This window comes from Elephantulus edwardii, unplaced genomic scaffold (assembly GCF_000299155.1).
Source record: "Elephantulus edwardii isolate Elephantulus edwardi_28Jun2011 unplaced genomic scaffold, EleEdw1.0 scaffold00140, whole genome shotgun sequence".
NCBI classification, from domain to species: Eukaryota; Metazoa; Chordata; class Mammalia; order Macroscelidea; family Macroscelididae; genus Elephantulus; species Elephantulus edwardii.
The window spans coordinates 3,222,176-3,241,304 of record NW_006399890.1 but is presented as its reverse complement, the minus strand read 5'-3'; the positions used below and the strand labels follow the sequence as shown (position 1 = coordinate 3,241,304).

The following is a 19,129-nucleotide window of genomic DNA, read 5'->3' as shown; positions in this document are numbered from 1 at the left end:
TAGTATTCTATTATGTGAATGTACCACAATTTCTCAGTCAGTTTGATTTGGTTGGACATTTGGCCTGTTTCCATGTTCTTTCAATGGTATTTGAATAACGCTGTTATGAACATTGGTGCACAAATTTCTGTTTACACCTCAGTTTGGTGTTTTTTCAAAAAGCTGAACATAGAAATTCCATGACCGAGCTATTTCACTGCTTGGAATATACCCCTAGAAAGTTAGAAGTGAGGCACCAATGGAGACTTGCACACCCATGCTCATACCATTGGGTTTGTTTCATACCATATGCTGCTTGTTGAAAGGACGCAGTGTCAGTCTATTCTTTTTGGTGCAATGACTGTATTCCTCACATGTTCTTTTGATGTTCGTACATCATTCAAGATTTTGCTGTAGGATCTTTTAAGGCTTGAATGTGTGCGTCACTTTTTTCAGCTTCAGTAATAGTGAATTCTTCCCTTTTTGTTTTCAAACTCCAGATTTTGCACATTTCATTACAATACTTGGTCTTCTTGAGTTGCTTTTGAAAGCTTGTTTATCTCTCGTCATTATTTCTTCCCTTTTGTTTTGGACTCTGCATTCCAGGACAGGTTTCAGTCTGATTTGATATCCAGTTTGGTCTTGTCTTTCTTTCCTGTTTTTGTAATGATACTTCGCTTTCTTTATTGATGATGTCCTTCATTTTATCCTATGGCTCATTTGATCTTTGGTCATTAGTGTTCAGTGTATCAAATCTGTTCTTGAAATGGTCTTTAAATTCAAGTAGGATTGATCAAGGTCATATTTTAGTTCTCATGGACTTGTTTTCATTTTCTTTAGTTTCAGTTTGAACTTGCACATGAGTAATTGATGGTTTATTTCATTGTCAGACCTTGACCTTGTTTTGACCAATAATATTGAACTTTTCCATCTACTTTTTACACAGACGCAGTAAAAATTATTCAAGGATCAATTCTTGTGTAATCCGTTAGTTGAATTCCCTGTGTTTAAAGACAATTTTTTTAAAGAAGTTATTAGAAATGAAATCATTGATTGCAGAGAAGTTTGTCATTTGCTCTTGAGCCTTATTTTAGTCGCATGGCTGTGTTTTCCAATTACTAGTCCTATTCCTATGTTACCAGCTTTTGTATCCCAGTTATTATTAATAATAACTGTTACTTAGTTATTAATGTATCTTGACTTAATGTTTGAGAAATTTCAGACTATCAGAGTTGATATACTTAGTTTTTTCATCTTTGGCTTATGTGGTTGATGTGTATGGATAATTGTGTTGACAAATCTTTCTGTCACTCATAGTATTACACTTGAGGATAGCTCTTGAAAGGTTCTTTTTTACCCTGAGCTCAACACCATTCCTTTTCAACTTGTCATTTTCAGCAGAGTCTATCATGCAAATGTCTGATTTAAAATGATCAGAATGTGATCTTGATGTTTTCATTTTTGACAACTTCTAATTTTCCTTGATTTATACTTCATACTTTCTATGTTGAATGGTTACTGCTGTTTTGCCTCATTTTTCTGTATGCTTTCCAACCTCAGAGGCTCGTCTTCTTTCACTGTATCTAACAGTGTTGCCCTGTTATTTATAGGGTTTTCATACGCCTCTTATTTTAGAACCAGTCCTGCTGCTAATTCTGTCTCATGATAGTATTTTCATATGATGCTAGGAAAATGGAACTTTATATTAGTCATTATTGAAGATTTTCAGGGAGATTGGTTAAATGATCAGATTTATAGTTTAGAAATATTTCTTTATTAAAACTCGCAAGGATAGAGTTTTTATATAGGCAGGCTACATAGAAGTTACTGTAATTTTCCAAGGTTTCCTAAAGTAACAAAGTGGATAATGTATTGCGCTGCTAGCCAAAAGACTGCTTGTTTCTGGTAGTTAAGATCTACTAGTAGTAGCTCCACAGGAAAAAGATTGGCAGTCTCCTGTTGAGATTTGGAGCCTTGGAAACTTGGTCGAGGGTTGCTTTGAGTCAGAATCGACTTTATGGCAATACATTTTTTTGTGTTTATAATATTATTTAGTAGAGGCATGACAGATGGAAGTCCTTGAGTAGAGAGCACAGGTTAAGTACTCCATTCTTGGCCTACACATTGACTGTTGGTATCTACCTGGAAACAGCTCAGAGGACAGGCCTGATGAACTGCTTCTAAAAACCACAGTCTTGGAAACCCTATGGAGCATAGCTATACCCAGACATTCATAGGAAATCAATTCCATGGTAGCTAACAACAGTGGAGACATCAAGCCTGAAAAAACTCACCCTGTGCCTCAATTTTTTATCCAAACAATAGATGAGTGGATAGAGTGAACCAAACCACAACAGAATCATAGTCAGTCTGACAGGATCAAAAGATAGCTTTTGCCCAGGCATGAAGCTCATAAGGCTGAAAGAAGTAGGACAGAAGGATTACTTGAAAGGAGTATCATCAGCATGGTCTAACTAAGAAAAGAGTATGGTTACTATGTGGGGATTGTAATTAATATAACAATGTGTTTGAATTGTTAAATGGAAAACCAGTTTATTCTGTAAACTCATTCAAAGCACAATTTGGAGAGAGGAAAATACAAAACAAAATGCAAATAAAAGAAGAGAGAAATAAAAATGGCTTTCCCACGTTCTTTAAGATGACAGAGGGTTGTACAAAATTTCATTCTGTTGTACATGGGATTTGCTGTGTGTCAGTGCAGATTTAGTGATAACATTTTAGATCAGGAGAGGTTAGCTACAGTTTAAGAGCTAAATATCAGCTGCTTCCTGTTTTTACATTTCACATGCCAAGAATAATAGTCTGTATTTTAAATGATTGAAAAAGATATAATCAGAAGTAGAATACTATTTTGAGACCTGTAAAAATTAGGTGAGATTTAAATTTTAGTGCCTCTAAATATAAACTCTGAATGAATGTAATCATATTCATTGACTTTTTTTTTTTTAAATGGTTGACTTCTGCACTCAAACAAAAGAGTTGAAAAGCCTGAATATGTCTGGCTCTTTATGCCAAAAAAAAAATTTCTGGTTGATAACATGAAGATAAGGAATTTTGGGGAAGAGTGGGTGTGTATGGAAAGGAAAACAGTTTTAGTTTACATTTCAGGTGCCTGTGAAACCATTTATATACTGAGGAGTAGTAAAAGCAGTTCACAAAGGAGACAACAGAGGAATATTTACAGTATATGAAGAGAACTATGAGATTGGAGAGGGGAGAGTTCCAAGGATGTAAAGATAGTTAAATGACATTTTGTAGAATGCGACTTTTTGGAACATTAGGGACCTGAATGAAAATAGATCTTGGAATGGAAGAGGTAAAAACCAAGTTACAATTTGTTGAGAAATGAGTGCTAGATAAGGAAATACAGACTTTTTTTTTTTAAGTACAGACTATTCTTATGTGCACTATCAGATAAGAAGGAAATGGGTGTGGGAGGCTGGGAATTACAGTGGGTGGAAAGGGTATTTTTATTTTTTCATTCATTGTTGCACATTTTTCTTCCCTCCCCCTCCCAACTCCCTCATCTAGTCCACTTTGCAGTGCGCTTCGTGTTCCAGATTGTTGTGTGCTTAATACCTAATCATATATTTCTTTTGAGCCATTGATGGTTTTATTTTTTTAAGATAGGTACTTGACATTTCTATAGACTAGAGATGACTGGAAATGGCTGAAGAAGGAATTAAATAATAAGGCAAGAGTGAAATCTTGAAGTTTAAAAGTAGAGGTGTAGTGGAGTTAGAATAAGTTATTGCTGAGAAAGTAAAAAATGAGATTTAAAAGTTGTGAAGTACTCTGAGAATTATTGTTTGCATTTTTCTCTCCTCATCTGTTCGTTGTTTACTATGATTATTATTTTTTTTTTTAAACTAAAGATGACCAGGATAAAAAGGTGGAAACACTTGTGGCGCCTTCAAAAAAGCAAGACTTACTATCCTTCCATCAAGACACTAAGCAAGAAAGTGGGTCAGGAAAGAAGAAAATGTCATCAAAGAAACAGAAGACAGAAAATGGTGAATTGTGTAGATAACTCTTTAAGAAATAACACATTTTAGAAAAGTACAGTAGGACAAGTACCATAGAAACCTGATATGCTCTTTAGTTCCCAATGTAGTCTATAATTCATCCACTGTAAGACTGATGGCAAAATAATATGCTTAATGTTTAATCATGTAGAAGTCTTCCTATTAAAATGATGGTTAAAGAAAGAATTTTTCCCCTGTTCTTTTCATATTGTCCTGAAATTTTCACCAGTGTAACAAGATGTGTCATGAGACTAATAAGGCATCACTATTAGAAATAAGAAATGGTGACTGTATTTATGTACCTGGCAAGCAAATGGAGCTCAACTAAAAATTATTAGTTACGATAAAAATTCTATAAAATACAAAAAAATGCAAAAATTACATGTTTATTTGAGCACTAATAATATATTGTAAAATTTATTCTTAGAGAAAACAGAAGGGGAAAATGACAACTAACTAAAAATACAAACAAAACATGAGAAGAAGAAATCTTGGTATATTTAGAAGAGATATGCTTGACATTGTACAGTAACGTAAAATATTTACTGTAGAATGTTCTGCTTATATTATTTACCTACAAAAGCTTTGGTGACTTGATAATTATAAAAAAGGCAGATGTGAGTCACTGTTGGAGCCTTGAAAAAAACTCTAGCCATCATTAAAGTATCATGAAATATTTTAATATCATTTAATACTATTTTTAAAAACCTTGAGTAATTATGTTTTTGTTGAACTTAAATTACAGTAGTGATAGATGAACCCCTTATTCATACTGCTGCTTATAATCCTTTGGTGGATAATGTTGATTCAAAACCTGTGGTGGATAAGAGAGAAGTCATTGATCAGATTAAACCTGACCAAGTTGAAAGTACACAGAAAATTGGGGCTAAAAAACTGAAGACTGAAACTGATAAAGGTAATGTAAAATACTATAATCTATTATTGTCAAAACACTTCTTGATTTTGATAATTGAACTTTTTTCTTCATATAAACAATATATTGTGGAAGATTGATAAAAATCTTTGTGATAAACAATTTATTGGTAATCTTTTAGTCTAATCTTTTCAATTCTATAGAATTGTACAATGGCGTTTGATTAGTCCAAGACATATGGTTGTTTCTATCTGGTACTCTTACCATCTTTTAAAACTCTTGATGTAGCCAAAGGGAGCCCTGGTGGCTTAGTGGTAAAGCATTGTGCTGTCAACCCAAAGGCACATGGTTTCAATCCACCAGAGGCTCCTTGGAAGAATGATGGACAATCTTCTTGCATGTAATTTACAGCCTCTGAAAACCCTCTGGAGGGTTGCATATATCTTAGTTCAGATTCAGTGGCACACAGCAATAACATAGGACTGATAGAGTTGAATAAATAACTGACATGGGGTTTTTTGTTGTTGTTGTTGTTGAAATATTTAGTTAAAACAACAATAGCAGCAATATCGCTGAAGTAATAAAAGGTCTTTACTCTTCAGGGTCATAGACTCTGATGGGTGATAGTTACTTCCTTCTCCCTTCCCCTTTTTTAGTTAATTTTTAAAAGGTAACTTCACTTATTATAGAACTTTGAGAAAGTAAGAATGAATGAGACATTTTTTTATTAAAGTTTGTGTTATGTGCCATTGAGTCCAAACTGACTCATAGCTGATCTCCTAGTAGTTTTTCAAAGGCTGAAAATCACATACGAGGAAATTGCCTATCATTGTTTTGCAGAGCAGCTGGCAAATTGAACCAGCCTTTGAATTGGCAGTGCAACTCCTCACCATCAGCCTAAATGTCAGGATTATTTGACTGTCTTTTATTTCTGTAGAATTGAATATTCTTTCTATAATTAGGGATTATTTTCTCACTTATAAACCTTAATTTTTATGTCTCAGAATTAAATGAAAATATATGTGAACATATCTCAAGAAGACAGTGAAAATTAGACACATGTTTTTAATGTGCGAACATTCTGGTTTTTCATACTAATGTATTTTAGACAAACTTTTTGTTCTTGATATAATATAGGCACAAGGTTTGGATTTACCAGCTGCTCCACAGAAGAAGGATGAGGACAGTCTCTTACTGTGTGATTTCCCCCCTTTGAAAACCTATTGGAGGGTCAGCGATAGGTCAGTTGTGACTTAGCAGCACACACAACAAGGAGTAACAACAATATAGGATAAATTAATATTCATGATAGAGAAATACTATTTTCCATTTAGACTACAGCATTTATTGTTATTTGACCTGGAATTGAAAAACATTTTTCTCTTGATTATTGGCTTCTAGGCCAAGAATTCTAGATGCTTTCCTTTGCTGAGGTAATGATCTTCATCTTTTAAATGGAAACTGTTTTTCTTTTCTTTCGAAGAAAATGTCGAAGTAAAATTTAAAGATTTTCTTCTGTCCTTGAAGACCATGATGTTTTCTGAAGAAGAAGCCCATTGTGTTGTGGAATTGTTAAAGGAGAAATCTGGTGTGATACAGGATGCTTTAAAGAAGGTAAGCATATTTTCGATTTTAAGATGTATTTGCAACCAGTGATTAAAACTTTACCAAACAAGATTGCTGCTAGAACAATGAATTATTATCTACTCCCAAATTAAAACATCCTCATTTAAAAATTCCAGAGTATTTTCAGAAATTATTTACTATTTCCATACTGATGCATGCTTATAAACTTATTGCTTTTGAGTTGGAACCAACTTAAATCTCATATTCCAGTGGTATTTTGGAATGCTGTAAATGGCTTGAGTCTCGCTCAACTGAATTTAAAAACTGCTAAGAATAGAGTTGGTGCTTTAAACTCTGATGACCAGATGAGTTGTGGCATCAGGAACATAATGCATGAAGAAAATAAATGGTTATAAACAAAGAAATAAAAGAAAGACTAAACTGGATGTGAGAAGACTCTAAAACTTGTTGTTCAACATAAAGAAGCCAAAGTGAAGTTTGGAAAATAAGATTCCAAAGCACTACTTGAGAAGACAATAAAGTACTATAATAAAATGTGCAAAGATCTGTAGTTAATGAAACCAGAAGGGAAGAACACACTTGAGTTTTCTCAGATTGAAAGAACTGTAGAGCAAATTCCAGCCTCAGATTGCAGTATGATGGATTCTTTAGACAACATCTTGAATGATTCAGGAAGTATCAAAAGAATATGGAAGGAACACACTAGAGTCACTGTACACACACACACACACACACACACACACACACACACACACACGTCAACACATATGCTACATCAAGTATCATATGATTGAGAGCCCATCAAGTATCATATGATTGAGAGCCAATAGTATTGAAGGAAAACATTCATAACGCACTGAAGGTCTTAGCAAATAACGCCCCAGGAATTGCTGGAATACCAGTTGAGATGTTTAAAGAGACAGATCCATCTCTGGATATGCTCACTAGCTTATGCTAAGAAATTTGGAAGACCGCTACCTGGCTGGCTGACTGAAAGAGATCCATATTTATTCCTATTCCCAAAAGGTGATTGAGCAGAATGAGGAAATTAGTGAACATTATCATTAATATAACATGCAAGTAAAACCTTACTGAAGATTATGGGGGGAAAAAAAAAAACAAAAGCCAAAACACTGTACTAGTACACCAGTAGGAAACTGCTAGAAATTCAGCCTGGATTTAGAAGAATTTGTGGAGCAAGGGCTATCCTTGCTAATGTTACATAGGTGTTGGCTAAAAGTGAGAAAACCCAGAAGGATGTTTACTTGTGTTTTATTGACTATGCAAAGACACTTGACTTTGTAGATTATAACAAATGATAGCTAACATGAGAATACAGAAGCTCTACATAGACCAAGAAGCAGTTGTCTGAACTGAACAAGGGAACAATGCATGGTTTAAAATCAAGAAGGGTATGTGTCACGGTTATATTCTTTCTCCATATGTATTTATTCTGTCTAGTGGCCTAGTGGTAAGAATCTGCTGTAATCCTGAAGGCACGTGCTTCAAATCCACCAGCTACTCTGCAGGAGAAAGATGGGCAGTCTCCTATCTTGTGATTAACTGTCTCTGAAAACCCCCTCGAGGGTCAGCTATGAGTCAGTTCTGACTTGACAGTACACAACAACAGCAACAACAATATTCATTCTGTATGATGAGCAAATAATTTGAGAAGTTGGATTCTGAAGAATGTGGCATCAGAATTGGAGGTAGACACATACACAGCTTGGTGCTATGCAGCTGATACAATCTTGTTTGGCAAAAAGAGGAAGAATTGAAGCGTTTACTGAAGATCTTAAAAAAAAACCCTACAAACAGTTCACAGTATGGCTTATACCTCAACATCAAACATAAAAAATCTTCACTACTGAATCAGTAGGCAATATAATGATAGATAGAGATTAAAGATGCCAGAATTTAAATCATTCCATATTTGTGGTAGCAGCAGTCAAGAAATCCAAAGACATTGTGAAGAGATCTTCTGGCAAGGACTTCTTTCAAGTGCTAAAGGGTAAAGATGTGAGCTTAAAGATAAAAGATGCACCTGATCTAGGCCATAGTATTTTCCGTTGCTTTCTGTGCATCTAAAAGTTGGTCAGTAAATAAAGAAGGCCAAAGAAGAATCAGTGCTTTTGAATTGTGGCGTTCATGACAAAAATGGAATGTATTATGTACTGCCACAAGAACAAACAAATGTGTCTTGGAGGAAGTATAAGCGAAGTGCTCCTTAGAGGCAAGGAGAGTGAATCTTCATCTCACATACTTTAGAGTATGTTATCTGAAGGTACCAGTCCTCGGAAATGGACAGCGTGCTGGGAAGGAAGACTGTCAAGAGGATAGATGGACACAATGACTACAACAGTGGGCTTGAGCATGTCAGAAATAGTGAAGATGTCACAGGACAAGTCAGGATCCAGCTTTGTTGTTTGTAGGGTCCTTGTGAGTTGTTGACTCAATGGCATCTAACAGCAACAACAGTAATCAGTTGGTCTACCCTGTGGAGAGCTGTACTGGTAAATCAAAGACTACATATCTCTTGCAGTTTGAATCCACTGTTGCACTTTAAAAGAAAGATAGGCAATTTCATATGTGATTTATAGCCTTGGAAGCACGATGGTGGGTCAACTATGAGTCGACCTGATTTGTTGAGAATGAGAGAATACTAATCCCTACGTTTGTTCTGTTTACTTAGATGGCTGTTAATACCTTGACAAAAGTTCATTTCTTAAGCTTAGGAAGATGATTAAGGCAACTTTTAAATCCTTTACAGTTGTGTTAAGTTAGAAAGTGTTGAATTCAACGGTGTCTAATTTTTGGATGTGTGGAATTTTCCTTTTTAAAAGAAAAATTAAGATAGCAGTGAAAGTCCCTGGGAACCCTGGTGTATTGTGTCTATGTATATGATAATTTCCCGTCCAAAATGATTGGATGTGAAAGGATCATTCCTCATTTTATGTGACTGATTAAAATTTATTTAAAACAATACTGTCACCTTCCTGCCTTTTGTGGATTTAATATCTATATTTTCATAGCTCTGCTTACTATATTTTCATGTATACTTTCTTATAGTGGGTAAAGCAACCAGTTTTCAAATCTTGCTTATGTAAAGATATTCACTAAGTTAATCTTTGCCTCTGAGGAGCATTCTGTCTGCAATTTCTCCAAGAAATGCAATGAAAAAGCCTATAGAGGCAAAGATACTGAAGCTTCGTCATTATTTAATAAATAGAAATAAGTTTATGGTTCTGATGTTTATTTCTCTCCTTAGACTATACACTTCATGAAGCTTATATGATGGTATTATGTCTGCTTTTGCTTATTATAGTCTTTTGAATGGCAGACAGCATATTAGGCACTCATATTTACATAACAATTTTGACCATGCTTCCAAGTATCTAATGTCGATATGTCTTTTAAACTCATGACTTTTTATTGTGTTATGTGCTAGTTGCACGGTCTCCATGTGATACTGATGATGGTCCAGAGGAAACTGGTGTTAGGGATTAGTCAGAGTTAAGTGTGATAACTCTTGAATTTGGATAAAATAAATGCTTTTGTTGTTAAGAAACATCCTTGAAATCCTTGATTGATAAATTTGTCCTTCATTTATTTTATTATAATTGGGTGAGCACACATATAAAAAAGGTTCTTAATTGTAGAGCTTGGGATAAAAATCCAATAGATAAAAACCCTTAGCTTAGTCTTTTAAAATTAAATTGCTACTTCAAGTAAAAAAATAATTTACTTTCCTGAGTAAGAAGGTTGTTGGATGGCCTACAGGGACAGGAGTAGTTTTTTATTGTCTGAGATTAGCTTTGAGCTTTAGAGATTGGTGGTAAATTAGATTCCACTTTATTTTAGCCAGGCCAACAAGGAAGTTAGGATTATATTTTGAAATAGTTTACATTTTCCCCTTTCCCTAAAGTGATTTGGCTCTGGATTAAATAGTTTTATTTCCTAAGAGGTGATGGGTTTTCTCTCTCCTGAAGGGACTGAGTCCTCTTCTCTTGGTACCTTCTGTCCTTGAAAGGTTGAAAAGGAAAAAAACAAACCCAAAACCCAACAACCCACCAACCATAGTACTTGGGAGTCAGAAATAACTTAGGGCTGATCAGCAGGTTTCTGAGGTTAATACAGGAAAAGATTTCCTATGCTTCTCTTCTGGAGTCCCTGGTGGATTTGAACTGCCAGAGAGGCTAAGTCTTTTTATATAGCAGCATAACTTCCTAGGGAGTAGGGCACCACAACTCCCTAGGGAGGTTTAATTTTTTCCCCTTTTCCTTTATTTAAAGTGTAAATAAGATATAAATAAATCTCAACATCTAATAAAACCTAATGAAGAGGAGGGGAAGAGAAAATGAATTGGCAAAGGCAGGAGAACGGGGTAGAGGAACTGGTGACCAGTTAGGGGTGATGACTAAAAAAGAGCTAAGATGGCTGCTTTTGCCCCAGGGTAACTGAGTAGATTGTGGTGATGATGGAATTGTGAACACTTTGTGGAGGAAGGAAGATTGGAGGGTTAGTAAAATAAATTTAAGAAATGGCTTAAATGGAGATGGTATTTCACTGACCAACATAATATTTTTCTGGAGTTGAAGAAACAATGTAATGGAAATGACTCAAAAAGTAATTCATTATCACCAATACATACTCCTGTTGTTAGGTGCCATTTAGTCAACTATAACTCAGAGCTACCCTTGAACAATGGATTTTTCACCATCTCTTGGTATTCTTGAACCCATTGTTACACACACTGTATCAGTCCGTTTTGTTGAAGGTCTTCCTCACTTTTATTGTCCTTTCATCTTTCTAAACATGTGTCTTTTTCTAAGGACTGACTCCTCCTAACAATATGCACACGTATTTTATGTGAAATGACGTTTTACTCTCCTTGCCTCTAAGGAGCACCCTGTTTGCCCTTTGTCCGGAACCTATTACTTGTTCTTTTGACAGTCCATAGATACTCCAAACTCTTTCCAACACAACAACTCAAATACACTGATTCTTCTTCTGTCATCCTTATTCATTGTCCAACTTTCACATGCAAAGCAAGTAATCGAAAAGACCATGGCTTTAAGGAGGTTCATCTTAATCTTTAAAGTGACATAATTGCTCCTTTGTATTTTTGACAGGAGATTTTTCCAGTGCAACAAGTGTTTTGATCTTTTGATGGTTGATACTGACAAGAATCTGGCCTGGAATCCCAAAGGCATACAATTTGAGGTTACCAGCTGCTCTGTGGGAGAAGGATGGTCAGTCTCCTCCCATGTGATTAACTGCCTCTGAAAACCTGCTGGAGGGTCAGCTATGGATTGGTTCCCACTCTGTGGTACACAACACACACACAGGATGTTGATCATATATCCAATTAAGAGGAAATAATTGACAGTTTCATTCTTCGTCTTTCATGATGTTGGCCCAGTTATGAGGATCTTAATTTCTTGATGTTGAGATATGATGACCATAGCCTTTTATCATCTGTAGCTAGTGCTTCAGTTCTTCCTTACTTTCTCACTGCAAGGTTGTGCGTTCTGCATAACACAAGTTGTTGATGAGTCCCTCTCTAATCCTGATGCCACATTTTTTTTTCATGGAGTCCAACTTTTTTAATGATTTGCTCAGTTTGCAGATTGAATAGCTATAAAGATAGGATGCAGTCCTGACACACACCTTCCTTAATCCGTATCATTAGTGTTGGTAATATGTATCACCAGTACACATAATGTTTTTCGTTTATTAAGTGTCACTGAGTCAATGACAACTCATAGTGACCCTCTGATCATTGGATCGGAACTGTGCCATCCTCATCATCTCTTACACAATCACAGTCACTGTGTCAATCATCTTGTTGAGGGTCTTCCCTTCCTTGGATGACCTGCCCCCCTTCCAAGCATGATGTCTTTGCCCCCCATAGATTGGCCAATCCTGACAGTATGCCTACAGTATGTGAGACAAAGTTTCACTATCCTTGCCTTCAGCGAGCACCCTGGTTGCACCTTTTCCAAGACATAATTACCCTTTTGACATTCCGTGGGATACTCTTCTCAAATACCAAAACTCAGAAATAGAGTTTTCTTCTCTCATCCTTATTCATTGTCAGACTACTTTTCATAGCTCATAGCAAGTAATTGGAAAGATCTTGGTTTGGATCAAGTACACCTTAATCTTTAAATTGACATTATTGCTCTTCTTCACTTTGAGAGTTCCATGACAGCAGACTTTCCCAGTACAGTAAGTCTGTTAACTTCCTTGCTACTGGTGCCAGTGGTGTTGATTGTGGATCGAAGCAGGATGAAATTATTGATAACTTCATCTTGATGCCCTTACTTGTACTCACAAAGCATGTTCTACTTTGTGAGTACAAATATGTTTCTGATTCTGTAGCTTCTTGATCTCATGGCACAGGTAGGGCAGGATTCAGATATCTTGTTCTTAGGGTTGCTATGAGTCATAATTGACTTTGACACCTAATAACAATATCGTATCTTTCGCTGAGGAGTGTTCTTAATTTCATCTCTCTGTCTCACTGACTAGCTACTCACTGAAGTTTATAGAATTTCTTCTTCTTTCTTAATTCTTTTTCTTGAGACTGCTTTCTTAGAATTTCGCTGAACTACTACTTATACTTATTTTGTCTTTTAGAATATTTTGCAGTTAACTTTGGAGAAATATACACCATGTTAACTCTGTAGCCTAGGGTATAATAGTATTAAGTTAGGTAGCTGTCATATAGGTCATTGTTGGTTTTACCTTTCTGGATATTTTGCTATTAACTTGGAGAGCTTTACATAATGGTACTTCTGTAGCCTAAGGTGTAATTGTATTAGGGTTGATAAATACAAGTGTTGAATCTTCACTGTCTTTAGCAATCTTTCCTGACAGAACATGCTTTGTGAGTACAGATGACTGTTCCATTGAAGATTATGTATTTGGATTTACAATTTTTCTTAATCTTTAAGAAAGGGAGAAATTACTACCTTTTCTGGATTTAAAACCGCAAGTTTAACATTCTTATTACTTTAATTTGATATTGCTGAATTTATTTTAACTCATTTAAAAAGACTACATACAGAATCCAGAATACATAGTAAGAATGGACTAAGTGGGAGACGAAGGGGACAACAAAGAAAAACACTTGAAGAATTGTCTGTTGTAGATAAAGCACAAAGAATCCTGAGAGATAAATGAAATCAGTAACAAACTTTGTTCATAACGGTTCTTTCCCCTCTTGTTTGTTTTTAATAACATCCACATGGGTCCTTTCTGTGTGCTTTTTTCCCTGGACTATCTAGAGGGGCCTTTGTAAGAATCTTGAAACTCCCCCTGTCCATTGTTGTAATGACGTCTCCTCTTGAGTCCCCTTGGCTCTGACCCTCTAGCCTTCATAACTTTGTTTTATGTATATATCATCCATATTCATAATGTTTCTGGTGCAGGTAGTGGAGGTAGAAGTATTCCCTAGATATCTACTGTTTGTGCTCTTGGTGGTTGAGTATCCCTCATAGTGGGTGGAGGTCGTACCCCTCAAGTCACAGTAGTACCTCTGGTAATGGTTCCTCTCACAGGTGTCCACGAGCCAGATACCTTCAAGGTGGTCCAACACCTTGGCTGGCCCCTGTGAACAGAGGAGCAAGGGAGAGGTGCAGCACCCTGACCTCTCACACTTCCTGACCATGAGTGGATTCAGGTACTCCATTCAGGTAGAACAGTTCTGGAAACTGCTCTTGGCAAATATAATTTATCATATCTGGTACTAGAAATTTCTTGACTTTTTCCATAGCTTGGGCCATAAAAGCATAAACCTCACATTAGAGTCCAAAGACTTCAGTGAAGTCATTAAGATCCATATTCTAGTGAGCATATTTGGCGTCTCCATCTTTGTGCAGCTTTTCCTCTTCAGTTTTGTCTCTCCTTGAGCCCTTTTCCCAAGACAGATCTTTGTCTTTTCTTGAAGTCTTTTGACTTGAAGTCTTTTCTCTTGTGATCCAAGGGATCACAAAATTAAACTTGGTATGCTTTTTGACAGGTATTAGGATTCACTCTTTCAGCTTCATGTTCTTGTGAGAAAACAGATCCAAATCTCGTCAGCATCCTTTTTTGAATCCACTTTCTGAATCTTCTCAGTTTCTTCTGTCAGCAACTGCATGGCATGAGGGAAAGATGGGTTAAGTAAATCCCTCTCGGCTATGAGCTTGGGCAGATACTTGTCCTCAGGCTCCAGTTTGATGAAAGCAGTGGCTGAGAGGGGCAGTAGCAAGGTCGGTGTCTGACTGACCATGGCATCAGGACTGATTCAGTGGTGGGAGCTGTGAGACCTGGGTTTGCCCTTCGTCCATGCGCCCCCCCCCCCCCATTCTCTTCAGCCTCCCTGTGAGCATTTAAGTAGTAGTGGTGGCTACTGAAAAGGTGGCTGATGCACTGAGGAGTGGCGACCTGAGTGATACTTGGAGTAAGAGTGGCCTGAGGATTGGTTTGTGTGCGTACCAGAGGTCTTCCTAGGGGTGCATTGGTGAGGTCAGAGAATCTAGGAAGCGACATCAAGTTCTAGCATTCTTAATAGTCTGTTCCTTCAGTGATATGTATCCTAAAATTAGTATTGAATACATAACACTACAATGACATGTCTCTCTTTTTTTTTTTTTGAGGGTAAATAGTAATGATAGACTTACTAGAAAGTCTACATACCTAAAGGGATGGAACTTTCTCCTTGAAAGGAGATAAGAAGAAAAGGCCTACAGTAACATTGCTTAATGAGAGTTACTTCATTGACCAGCATTTTGCATTTATTCTACTTAATATGTAACAAAGAACTATGCATTGGCACAAGAACACTTGATGTTAAATCTTCATTTTCATAACCCCAGTCTAACAATTACTGTTTCTGTATTAACGTCTCCATTTTAGTCTAATAAAGGAGAGTTAACGGCACTTGTACATCAGCTGCAAGAAAAGGAGAAGCTGCTTGCTGCTGTGAAGGAAGATGCTGCTGCTGTAAAGGATCGGTGCAAGCAGTTAACCCAGGTGAAGACATTTAAGATACATACTTGCTGTATAAGAAGCACATAGATTTTAGAAATTGTTCATCATTTGATGTAATTATTTGTGTAACACGTTTACAGGCAGCTAAAGAGTTACCTCTCTGATAGTGGCACAGGAGGAGATTGCTCCTCCTTCACCGGTACATCTGGTGTTTTTGAACCGCATGCCTTCAGGATTGTAGACTTTTCCTAATTTCTAACTTCCATTCTACTGTGTTATCTTATTCCCTGGAGATTTTACCCTCTGTCCTTTTCCTGAGTCCCGTTAGAGAATTACCTGAGAGTAATAATGAACTGTTTTGCTTTCTTATGGTCAAGTTAGAATGTTGGATTTAGTCTTGCTTCACAGATATTAACTTTTATACCAGAATGTTTATTTTACATAAGGAAATATATATATATATGTATATAGTGAAGCAGTTACAAATGGCATTTATGTGAAGAGCTGATGAGAGGCAGAAGATTGTTTTAGAAAATCCTTTTGATCTTGCAAAGTACTTATTTCAGAATTCATGGAAATTAAAAATATTTTCTCATTATAGGCATATTATACTTAGTTTAAATAATTATTTTCTAATTCTCCCCCCCTCCTAGGAAATGATGACAGAGAAAGAAAGAAGCAATGTAGTTATAGCAAGGATGAAAGATCGAATTGGAACATTAGAAAAGGAACAGAATGTATTTCAGAACAAAATGCGTGTCAGTTATCAAGAGACTCAACAGATGCAGATGAAGGTATGTTTTCATATATTTAAAACAAAACTGTTTAATTAATCAGTAAACATTAAGTCTATGCAAAGCCATGTGTTAAACCTTCAGAATATAGTCACTAAATAGTTCCTTGTCTTTATGATTAGTAGTAAGTAGTCTTTCTAGGTTAACATAAGAGGAATAGATAGGAAGTAGAAATAGATGTTTTGGAACCATGAAGATGTGAGGTATGGATTAGAAGCTTACTAGGGAAGGCTTTTTAGAAGTAATAAGCAAACTGCATTTAGTCTCTTTGAAACGATTGAAAATAGTTAGGTGGAGGAGTGAATGAGTGTGGAATGGGGTTGAAATTCTGAAATGCCATTGAGTATAATTACAGAGTGTAATGTCTTGGTCCTGTTCATTGAAATGTTGGTTCAGAGAGTCTAGTTTTGGTACTTGTAATGAATTTTTAAATGGGTGTGCATTTAGTTATTTCTAGTACAGTTTGTCCAGTAATAACATTTTTTGAAAAATAGAGAGTTAATGATATCTAGGGGTTAGGGCTGATTATGTTTATCAAAAGATCTAGAGAGTTAAATAGGGAATATGTTACTGGACTTAAGTAAACCAGAAGACTGGTCCAGTGAAAGTGTTTAAGCAGTGCTTAAGAGTTTAAGCACAGTTGAAAAGTTGAGGCATCATGACTATACTAGTATGTTTATTAATTTTATTCGTGTTAAGACTACACACAGGAAAACATCATATGCTATTTAGTGATGTTGATCACGTTCTTCGAATTGTACCGCTTTTCTCACCTGCCTTTTCAAATGTGTGCCTTTGTCATTAACAAGGAATAGTTTCAGAGATTCATTCAGCTTCCATGACTCATAGAAAGTACAGTTTATGGATTTGAAGTTATCTTTTTAAAAAAATATTTCAATTTATTTATTTTTCATTTCAATGAACATCTACAGAGATTTTGGAATTCCATTCATTCATTGTTGCACCCTTCTCCCCCCCCATTTGCTCCTCTCCTTGAAAAGCAAAACTCCCTCATTGGTACATAATCCCCGCCCCCCCCCCCCGCACCTCCCCCAATCCCACCCCCATCCCCAAATATAATCCACTCTGCAACCCTCATTGTGTATTCCTATGATAAACATAATGCCCTAAAATATAATACTTTTAAACTCTTCTCTCCCCATAGACTTCAATGCCGTAAACATATTTCATCCAGTTTTTCTCAGTCTTACCCCCACCCCCATGCCAGCCTCATTCTACAACAGTGTCACCATATAGCATTTGTCCCTTTGTGACTGAGATACCTCACTCAGCATAATGTCCTCCAGGGTCACCCATTTTGAATAATATTGCATGATATGCATTTCCCTCTTTTTACTAGCATTTTAAAATTATAAGCATGTCGAGAATAGAATAAGGGCTGGTTGAAAAACTCCAAGAAAGAATGAACAATTAGATTTTGACAGTGTGATAAGTTTGACTGAAACAGAATGGATAGGACTTGGTGAGGGAGAGGGGGATGGAGAGTCATGAAGGGTAACTTCCAAGATTTTGACTTAGGTGACTTTTGATCTTTTGTTTTACTCTTTCCCCTCCATCTCCTGTTAACATTTTGTGAGGTGTACTTTTTACTGTTTATCTTTCTCATGTACTGTTTATTTTTATGATTCCAGGTAGGTCTTTTTTTAAGTTATTGTTTTTATATCACCTTTATTACTAATGTATCATTTATTACTGATATATCATCGTTATTTATAATAGAGGTTATTTATGAACATTGGTTAGACCAGCTTCTAAGTGGACTTATAACAGTGGCATTGTTTTGTACTTTTGATTGTGATTCATAGTGTATGACCCTACAGGACAGAGTAAAACTACCGTGAAGGGCTTTCTAAGCTGTAATCTTTATAGAAATAGACTGTCACATTTTTATGCCATAGAGCAGTTAACTGGGTTCAAACTACTGACCTTTCAGTTAGGAGCTGGTTTGTTAACCACTGTGCCACCAGTGTAATAGTCCTTTAAATTGAACTTTCTGGACCAGTGATTATTTGAAATGATATTTCCTTCTGCTACCTAATACTTCAATTTGGAAACTCTTTCACCAGTTTACTAACATTCCTGAACTAAATTTTTTTCAATTGATTATATTAATTTTATTTTGGAGTATTTTGAGGTGGTAGTACCAGACAAATAGATACATAGTCAGACATGTCACTTCACATGCTTCTGCACCTATTTTACCCATCATTTGGTCCAGTATTCGTTGCTCCTTGGCTCACAGACTTCACTCAAAATTGTGAGGCTTGGGACATGCAAAAAATGTCACGCAATACAAATCCAGGTTCAGTCCAGCAGACCTATGCCAGATTAATACTGCACAGTTCCTCAAACAGTTAAGTCCAGGTTTAGTTGAACAGCACAAATGACCTCTGGTTTTCTCTGTCATCTAGCAGACTTTATCTCCGAGCAGTCACAAGTCAGCTTTTCCTTCAGTTATTAGCAAGCAAAATCTTTAACTGTGGCTCCATTGTTTCTTCATTCTCTTCATTCGCTCTGTCCCACCCCCCACCCCCAGTGTGGAAAACACTCTTATATTGATCCCACAGCTGTTGATAATTTGCAAGACCATGTGTCTGCAGTTAAGGTACCTGGAAACCATGCCCCTGACAGGGGCTAACTTAATGGATAGAAAAACCAATTTTCAAGGTTTTTTACACCACAAATATTAATAAGACTATTTCATAAACTAAAGAATTAAAAAAAAACACCAACTTATATGGAAATAGAATTTTGTATTCTTTTTTTTTTTTCTTTTTAATTTAGGTTGTTTATTTTTCATTTCAATGAACATCTACAGAGATTTTGGGATTCCATTCATTCATTGTTGC

General features: G+C 36.1%; 1 protein-coding gene across 1 annotated transcript in view; it reads left to right on the top strand.

The window, feature by feature from the left end:
* KTN1 (kinectin 1 (kinesin receptor)) overlaps positions 1-19,129 on the top strand; it is a 105,864-nt gene that overhangs the window by 7,297 nt on the left and 79,438 nt on the right. Inside the window, exons 2-6 of the mRNA XM_006894368.1 lie at positions 3,876-4,013; positions 4,771-4,941; positions 6,383-6,513; positions 15,391-15,507; positions 16,119-16,259. Of these exons, the coding sequence (XP_006894430.1) occupies positions 3,876-4,013; positions 4,771-4,941; positions 6,383-6,513; positions 15,391-15,507; positions 16,119-16,259 (698 nt within the window). The remainder of the gene's footprint in view (positions 1-3,875; positions 4,014-4,770; positions 4,942-6,382; positions 6,514-15,390; positions 15,508-16,118; positions 16,260-19,129) is intronic.